This window comes from Medicago truncatula, chromosome 4 (assembly GCF_003473485.1).
Source record: "Medicago truncatula cultivar Jemalong A17 chromosome 4, MtrunA17r5.0-ANR, whole genome shotgun sequence".
Taxonomy (NCBI): Eukaryota; Viridiplantae; Streptophyta; class Magnoliopsida; order Fabales; family Fabaceae; genus Medicago; species Medicago truncatula.
The window spans coordinates 11,745,268-11,755,434 of record NC_053045.1 but is presented as its reverse complement, the minus strand read 5'-3'; the positions used below and the strand labels follow the sequence as shown (position 1 = coordinate 11,755,434).

The 10,167-nt window shown below is 33.5% G+C and overlaps 1 protein-coding gene across 1 annotated transcript; it reads right to left on the bottom strand.

Moving 5' to 3' along the window:
- Positions 1-690: 690 nt before the first annotated feature.
- On the bottom strand, positions 691-8,615 carry LOC11421443 (TVP38/TMEM64 family membrane protein slr0305). The gene is made up of 7 exons (XM_003605481.4): positions 8,060-8,615; positions 6,690-6,742; positions 6,403-6,495; positions 5,553-5,776; positions 4,960-5,026; positions 2,095-2,205; positions 691-1,302 (listed from the first exon to the last, which is right to left on the bottom strand). The coding sequence occupies exons 1-7, from the start codon at positions 8,478-8,480 to the stop codon at positions 1,276-1,278; spliced, it is 996 nt and encodes a 331-aa protein (XP_003605529.1). The 5' UTR covers positions 8,481-8,615; the 3' UTR covers positions 691-1,275.
- Between the last annotated feature and the right edge of the window lie 1,552 nt (positions 8,616-10,167).

Sequence of the window (10,167 nt, the reverse complement as noted above, 5' to 3'; positions counted from 1 at the left end):
TTTTAATTTTTCATATGTTTGGATTGTTAGTTTTCAAACTGTTTATATTATGTTCGTAGTCATTTTCTTTTATTAAATTATTGTTATGAAGTGTTAAGATATAATAATCCAAAAAGAACAGTCAAGTTGACTGTCCAATTCACTTTGCAGATGGAGGAGATTAGTGGTATTGATTAAGTGGATATAATTTGAGGATTTCTAACTCTTTGTTTTTGTCCTTCAATTCAGTTCTCTACTTTCACTTTAGTTCATGTGACACATCATGTACCTTGTTAGCACAAAACACATGTCACTTCATCAGTTAACAAAAGTTTTTAACATCAAGGAGTAAACTGGTAACGGAAGTGCACATGCAATGACCACTTGTATTTAACCCTGAATCATAGACCTTTGTGACAACGAGGTGTAAAGTTAAAGACCAAAGTGACCATTTTAGAAAGTTTAAGTTTTATTTGCATAATCATGTAATAAATTAACAATAGCTCAAAGTTATATAATCTTGGTAAAGTTTATAATTAATCTTGGTTACATTTGTTCCAATTTAGGCATATTTTTTTTGGTGGTGTCTGGGGTTCGAACCCAAGACCTTGCATATATTATGTATTGTCCTTACCAACTAAGTTAAGCTCACGGGGACCAATTTAGGCATATAAACATACATTCAAAAAAATGAAAGTGCTTAAAATTAAGAAAAGAAGAAAAATATTTAATTAAAAACAATTATTTTGAGATAAATAATACATAAGTACCGAAAATTATCTCATACTTGCCCATTTGTGTGTCCCTAGATTTATTGATTCCCATTGTTGTGGATGGGTAAGTACAAGAGGAACATTTCAGTGAAACATTTATAAACTGAATTGTCCCTCTGAGCATGTTAAAGAACTAGTGCAAATGGAATCTAGGAACTAATAACAACGACCACCAAAGATTAAGACACCACATCTCCATCCAAAACTTTAAGGTATTGGCAATGTAAGTCACTTCACTTACATATTCTTCGTTTTGCCAACTTCTAACCAACATGGGACTAACCACCACTCGCACTTGAGTTCCAACACTCTTTCAAATTAAGGGAGCAACACAAAAGGAGCAAGATTCTCATCAATAAGAATATTGTAATTTACAAGGGGAATGTTAGGTCTACTACTTTCCTTGATTCTCTCTCATCTATCATTTTTTATATTTATTTACTCAGATATCAGCTCCCCAATCCGATCATAGACCTGCCTTCATTCACAAATGTGTGTCGGTTGCCTCTAGTCTCTACTGGGTCTAGTCGTCGATATCTTTGACAGCGTCCTGCATTGTAATGATGAGAAGTGTTGCTGAATTTTAGTGACCAAGATTAATGCAAGACACGGTAATGCAACAGCTTACATGTATAATGTAAAGTACCAACAATAAATTTCAACATCAATATCATTTTTCACATCATTGAAAACTCCATAGGGCGAGGATTTGTGGGAATACATTAGTCACGAAATCATGCATTTGACATAGTGGCACAATCTAGATCATTAGATCAAGATTTGATGGCTGCTAATATTAGTAAACAGGTCTAAAAGCAAGTTGGAACGTGACTCGTTCAATCTTGATGACAATAAATATTGACAGGCAACAATGCAGGAAATCAAAATCCGACTGCAAGGGGAAACTTGGCCTTGCCCAGGTATGAACCTATGTCAGGACTATAAAGGCGCATTTCCATTGTCTTCAGAATTGTGAAATGGTAATACACAAACATCTTGAAGAAATTAAGAAAAATTAAGGACGAAAAGAAAAAATTATGGTTATATCAAGAGAATATGGATTTTAATCTTGTAGAATCTATTTTTCCACTGCTAGATAGACTATTAGTGCCAACCAATTCTATGAATCAATGTTCTACATGGTATACATGCTTCCCACTCCAAGACAAAGAAATATTATCTAATCAACTAATTGGTCTGAATTCTCTGAAATTATTTTCATCTTTACTATCCCTAATGATGCACTAAAAGGGTAAAGTTGGATGTTTACTTGATATCCTATTATTGAATATTACAAATAAATACATGTTCTTTAATTAGGATATGGAAAACAGGATAATACCTTTGCAAGCTTTGTGACATATGTAGCAGCTAATGCAGTGGCCAAGAGTCCCAGCCCAAGCGTCAGCAGCTGATTGTTTCCTCCAAGTGAACTAAGTTCAGATTCTTCTTGCTGAAATGTAGAAGCAGCAGTAACATTAAAGAGGCAACCAATGAATCCATAATTAGAAATAGGGTTGGTATAGCAAGGTCCAGTTGAGAATCTGTCTAACATGGTAAAAGATAATATGAATAGACATCAACCAAGTGTTATCTGATGGGTTCAGTTCAAAGAACAAAATGGATAGTATAATCCTGAATTGCATTAGAAACAATGGAAATGATAGCTTCTGCCAAAAAAAATTATTTTTTATTTTTAAATTGGGGAAGGAGGAAGTTATCATTGATTAAAGTAAGACTAATGACCATTTTACAACTGTCTCTGAGGCATTTGAACTCTGTCCCTAAAGAATACATGGTCAAACTCTTTCCACAGAACTGACACCACATGGACATAGCTGCTGCCAGTTTATTACAGGGAAAAGACAACAACAATCTGGTAGAATAGTCTATCACACCCCAAGCCAGTGGCTCCCTCATCAAAATATTTCTTTTAAGTGATCCATCTCTCTCCTTTAACAGAATTCTATGATATCACTTACCTCTCTCATTATTCCCTATTACAACTAACTCCTGCCAGTGTCACTTCTCTCCCTCCCTTGTCAACTCAGAACTCTTTACCCCTTTGACACGTGTGCTACAATAAAACATTCTAAACCTTGAGCCTATTCCAACTATTAGTCACTAGCTGGCCCATACCACTTCACGATCGCTAACAATACAACCCGCTATAGAATCAGCTTGCCCTCAAGGCTGAACTCGGGGAACAGGCTAGGAATGACATCATCATCCTCCCATGTGACATTTTCAATTGAGCTGTCTTTCCATCTGATCAAGCTTTTTTGTACCGTAGTTCTATCCTTTGTAATGCTTACTTTTCCCAGCACTGGTTTAGGCTCAGCATTAGATTCAGGTTAAACTTCCAGCTACCCATGGCAACACCCCCTGCACTTGGTAGTTTCCTATGTCACATTTAAGTTTGGATATGCATTAAAAACTGGTTAAGTTCTCGAGTCCGTTGGTAGGTTAAGCTTGTACTACACCTCTCCAACTCTGGCCAAAATTTGGAAAGGGCCGTGAAAATGGGCAGCCAATTTTCGATCAGTCCTCATAGTCATGGCAACAGACTGTTGCCTATGAGGCCTGAATTTTAGAAAACCTCATTCTCCAACATTCGAATTTAATAAATGTCTGTTCTTATTCATGTACCTCTCTATTTGAGTCAGGGGCTTAGTTGATTGGAGCTCGAGTTGTCGATTCATCTCATTCACTTAATTCAAGCGCCACAGCGTGCAGTGACTTTGGTTTCATTACTTGGAAATCAGGTCAGGTTGGGTGGCTGTCTTCTGTACACGTCCTTAAAATGAATTTGACTATTGAGATATTGAAAGTGGCATTATACCAATACTCAGCTTAATGGACCCGATGAGCCCAATTATGTGGCTGCTATGAGGCAAAGTAGTATATGCTGAATTCATACTGTTTTCCGCACACCTACCTAATAAATGTTCACAACCTGCCAGCTTTAAGAGTGTAGCCCTGAACGACTCTATAGGAATGCAATCGAACTCTTGGCAGCATATATTCATCTCAATATTCTTCTTCTGTAGTTCATTATCTTAAGACTCAAGCCAATTACTAAAAACTAACACATCTTCCTGGACAGGGCCATCGTTAGAAAAGGTCTGTCCAGTGTGCAAGAGCACGCGGAACTCCTCTTTCGGCAGTGACACATCCACAAAAAACGGTCATCTATATCCCTATCTAGTCTAACTCATTTATCATGTGCCCCTCTGACCTTCCCAGCCAAAGAAACTTAGGCATAAAGCAACGGGCTATCCATATTCCATACCAGACCTGCCAAACCATTCTTGGTCAAATTAATCTTCAAGCAAGAGTGAGAAACAGAGTTAAAACTTAAAAGACCTAGACAGCAGAAAGATCATTCACAAAGACGTCACAGTCCTACTCAACAATCTACTATGTAACTCTTTTGGGTTAGGACTAACTCATTCCTACACAACCAGTTTGTAAGATGACAACTGCCCACCACTTATAAAAGATTTTCAGCTCATATCTCATTCTCATCTGATATGGACTTCTCAACACACCCATCGCCACCAAGTCTAATTTCTGGAGTGTAACCGGGGGGGGTCCAATGGATCTTGGATAGACTCAGATACCATCTTAAAATTTGAATTGGGCCTAACTCGTCTCAACAAAACCGGTTTGTAAGGTGACAATTACCCACCACTTATAAATACAATTTCAATTCATATCTCATGCAATTCTCAGCAGATGTCATGATTATAGACATACATTCTACAAGACTAAAATCAATGTTATATCGTGACACTTAAGTCCAAAACATTCTGATCTCGCACCATGTGTTTGATAGAAACTAATCATTAATCTCCTAATTTAAATAAATCTATAAAAGGCTCCCTCACATTATCATAACTTTTATCCAGGTTTTCCTTTATTCCGGCCAAAGGAAACCTAAACCTGGACTTTCGGTAAGGTTTCATGAAATTGCCAGGACAATTGCAGCAATATTTACAAAGAAACAGTATGATAACATGTCTTCAACATCATGAACTTTTCCTTTATCACCATCTCGTGCTTCACAAAACACACATAGAAAGGATGAAAAGAAGGGGAAAGAATATATGAAGCTAATGGAGGGCTAAAAGATTCTAATAATTATTGAATAGCCAAGACATCAAGCATGCAAAAAATATCAGGGAAAAACAAAGTAGAAACTCACTATTATTGCTCTTCCAAAAGCACCAGCACTAACATAAGCCCATGTTCCTGGAAGCATCCCCAACCAACTGCATAACAATCATTTGTTTTAAATTAGAAATTTATAAGAATTTGTTCATTTCCAATTGAAGTTAAAAATAAATTGGAACAATTCGAATTAGATATACAGCTTAACACAAATATTCTCAATTTCATTCTTAATTGCATTTCATTAGAGTATAATCATAATTTGCTGCAACTAATTAATGGCATTTATAACGACACAACCTCTATGATGAATCAAAGTGAAGATATTTTGGGCTTTAAGCCTTCTTTGTAATCAATAAAAAAAAAGGTGAAACTTTGGATACTGCATGTCAAAATTTAGAGTCTACTTATGCTTATGCCTCGATTACCAAATTTTGAAAACATTCATGGGAAATATAATTTTTTTACCAAATACATGAGTAGGAATGTTTGTTATTCCTGGAAATCACACTCCTGGAGATATTATCATTCCATGTAATGTAATTTCAAGCCTTGAAACAATTTCGAGATTCAAAAGGACAATGAAAATCAGTATGAATTGGTAATGATCAGCAATAAGCACCATACCTTCCCAATACATATGGAAGAAACTTAACAGATGTCAACCCATATAAATAATTCCCCAAAGAAAATGGCAGCAAAGGGCTCAAACGAAGCAGGGTAACAACCTTGAAGCCATTTTCTCCAATTGCTTTGTCAATAGCAAGAAACTTCTTATTCCCTTCCACTAATTTTAGAATACGCTCACGAGCAAAATATCTTGCAATTAGAAAAGCAACACTAGCCGCCACCTACAAAGCCTTAAAATATTAGATTCAAAATTATACGCACATTTAGTATCTATTAACAGGTGACAAAAAAAAACTATACTTCATTCCATTTAAGTCTGTTTGGATTGGCTTATTTGAGTCTATCTACTAGCATAAACATCTGTGAGACTGTTTGGGAGAGCATATAGAATCAACTTATGACATGTCCATAAACTGTTTTCAACTTATTTCCATAAGCTCTCTAGGATGGCTTATGAAAACAACTTATAACATATATGAATATAACATGAGTTTATTTTATCTTTTATTAGTGAAATAGTTTATACATAATCACTTATATGATATGTGCTTATGCTTTAAGTGCTTAATTTAGATATCCAAACAAGGCAATATGATATTAAATAGTCCAGCCAATCACTTTTAAGTACTTGTTTACTCTTGCAAACCAAATTTTAGATGTTTTAAATATTGACAGGTATATGATCAAATAGTTGATTATTTGAAAAATATATATATAAAAGAGATTTATAGTTCATGCAATTAATTAATCTCAAACTATATATGAATTTTGCATATTCTGGATCTGAACTATAAAACAGATTTGAAGGCATGTTCTACTGTTTTTTTTTCAAAGAAATTTGACTCACTGTTCCACTGATAGAGACTATGATAGTGCCAGTGAGGGATCCAAAAAGAAGTCCGGCTGACATGGTTAAGGGAATGGCAGGAATTGCAAGGATCTGGCAGAACATTAAATACACCAAAGTTAGATTGAAACATTATGAATCGAGGGCAAAGATAAAACAAAAAGCATATGTCATGATATCCAATCCTTCAAATGCTACATTAATTGCGCGAAAATATATCACACTGTAGATAATACTAAGAGCAAAGCAATATTGAAAATAAGGAAAAGTGATAGATGCACTGATACCTCCAATCCAGCATAAACTGCTACAAACAATGCATATCCAGCTGAACCATAACCTGTTCATCAAAAGAACAGATAGAGAGAATTAAATGGTGTGGTGATAAACCACTTAATTAAGCACTTAAATAATTTAAAAGTTATGCATGAGCTGTTTCTACACTCAAAGAGATAATAAGGGAAACTCTGCATAAACCCACAACACACATCAATTATCACCAAGAGCTTATGGAAATAAACTAAGTTTGTGAACATATCATAATTCAATTTTATAAGTTCTTCCAAACTCTTTGAGAAGTGCACTTGTAAAGTGTTTATGTCATAAAATGCATATGATACGACTACAAAACACAACAGCTATCTCTAGGAGCTTATGAAAATTAACTAAAAGTTTGTGAACATCAGCTCACTTATTTGAATCCTCACATTCGACTTGCAAGTAATGCCAAATTGTTAATATCCCTTCATAATTTTCATAAATTCGTTTGCATTGTCTGTTTTGGGCATAAATTACTTAACATTTTCAGCCATTAAGATTCTCACTAAATCCAGACACAGCCCCTTATACATTTATTTATGTAAATTCTTTCAAACCCTTGAATAAGGCTGCATTTGGATTGACTAATGAACAACTTATCTAGGCTTACCTACTGACATAAGTACAGATGAACAACTTATCTGGACTTACCTACTGACATAAGCACAGATAAACAACTTAATTAAGCGCTATTAAGATAAATGTTTATCATATAAGTATTTATGTATAACCTATTTCTATAATAAAATACAAAATAAATTCAATAAGCTATGGAAATTGTTTTCATAAGCTATCCTGGAGAGCTTATGGACATGTCAAAAAGAAAATATGTTCAAGTGCTTATGCTAGTAGAAAAACTCAACAAAGCCAATCCAAACAGGATTATGCCGTCTGGGAGAGCTTACGAAAACAGTTTATAAGCTCTGCAGGGTAGCTTATGAAAACAATTTGAACATATTTTCTTTTTGATGATAGAAATAGCTTATACATAATGGTTTATATGATAAGCGCTTATCTTACAAATGCATTTATCTAAACAGACCCTAAATGAGATTGCATAAATACTTATATCATAAGATAAAGTCGAATAAACTCTTCCAAATGCAACCTATGTATACACTGCATGTCTGGTGTTCGATACATATCAATGTCAAACACATGGACACCGGCACGACACAATATCAAACATTCAATCACTTCTATTTTATCAAATTATTATAGGTGTCAACATATCAAGGCCAATGTTGTATTTAGTGTCCGTGTCGGTGCTTCATAGAACGTTACAAGAAATATAGCTAACATAACATATTAAATGAATTAAGAAAGATAATAAAATAACCTTCAATGAAGCCAGAGAATTGATTCAAGAAAGTATTAATAGGCTCTCTATAAATATAACCAACAGAAGCAAAACCACCAACAAAACCAACCAGCAAAAAACCAGCCAAAAGGGTACCCTTCAAAGCAACACCGTTATCCTCTTCTTCATCTTTCTCAGATTCACCTCTTTTCTTCTTCTTCTTCTCATTTTTATCATCATTATCATTTTCATTTTTGGGATTAAATAAACGTTTTAAACGAGATGGGTTAGTGTTATTGATTCTACTAGGTTGTTTTTTGGTTTGTTTGAGTGAAGAATGTGGTGTTAAGAAATGAAAACATTTGTAAGAAGAAAAAGTAGTGGATAATCGATTATTATTGGTGTGAAGAGAATATGAAGAAGATGATAGACATGGTGATGGAAATGAAAGAGTGCGCATGATAATTGATTATGAAAACTGATTCTGTTAAGAATCAGTTACAAGAAAGAAGGTGGAATGAATGGATAAGTGATTATTCATGAAAGTGATTATTTCTTTTGCTATCTAAGTTAGTTTATTAACTTTCATGTACTGATGTGTGTATGTATCTATCATGTATCATCATCATATTCAGTTTATCTTTTTTGTGGTTACCATTTAGGATCATATTTTCTGTTATCTCTATTTCTATTTTTTATTCCGGTATATTCTTTCCCAACAAACTATGCATAATTTCACCTACAAAAAATACAAAGTAGTATGAATTAATTCAAAAAATGGATTTAATTAATTTATTAGTGTAAATTGTCTTTAGTAAGCTTAATTCAGTTGATATAGACGCTGAATATAGATAAGGTTGAGGTTCAATTAATGAAGGTTATTTTATGAAGGTTATTTCATAGTGTAAATCGTCTTTTATCTTAAGATGAACAAGTTAAATGCATGTGTTCAATTAACGAGGAGTTTTATTTAGAAATGAAAGAATCAAGAGTTATCGAACCATTTAGAGATATTTGAAAAAAATTCTCTATTACACCATAGTTAAAATCCTCTGAGGTTCATTGACGTAAACTTATCTCAGTTGATAGAGACATTGTATAATATATATGGAGATCGGGGTTTGAACCTTAGATTCTCCACTTATTCATCTTAAATGTCTGACTTATTCACCTTAATAGACTATTTGAAAAAGAAAAAGATATATTATTACTTTGCCATTCAAAATAAAATAAAAAAACTATTTAAAAAAGAAAAAAAAATTGTATTGAGTTTTAAGAATAAAATAGATAGATATCTTCAGTATACCAATAATTGTCATATTTGCCTTCAAGATAACTATTTATCCCTCCGTCCCTTAATATTTGACACAATTGATCTTATTACGCATGTCAATGCATAATTTTGTGCTTAAATATCTTGAATAATATATTAAGAAAAATTATGAAAATTTGATATTTTAAAAATACTCATCGAGACGAATCTAACGACATCTTATATGATGTTATTTATCTTTATATATTAGTTGAAAAATACGGTCAAAGTTAGTTAGATCAAAATTCCAAATGGATCAAGTATTAAGGGACGGAGGGAGTAATGATTTAATAGGAAAACATTACCGAGTGTCTCCGAACACTCTTTAAGCATCTTTAAATAGTAAATTTATATGAAAATATATGTAATCATTGCATTGAAATTTGTAACATTTGACTTTTTTAAAGAATATTTTTTAAATTTAAGATGTTTAAAAAGTGTCCGAAAGCACTCGTCAACGAGACCCTTTAATATAAGAAAAATAAAAATCTTCGCTTAATTTTAATGAAATTAGTCGTGGTTGACAATTTCAAATTCATTAATATTTTGAAATTGCATTAGTTTCATAGACCAAATTAAATAGCAGTCTATTTCAATCACTAAATTACTACTTCACTCTAAGCAAAGTCCTAGAAACTTAAAAACAATCTGAAATCCTTTGTTCTCTCCCACCTTGAACAAGCTAAAAATAAATCACAGGAGCATGAAAGTTGTAATATTTGTACAAATAATTTTCAACACCGTATACCATTGAGTATACCACTGAGTGTGGACATTGATCCCGAGAAGAGAGAACAAACACGAGGAGAGAGAGAAGAAACAATTTAAAACTCAG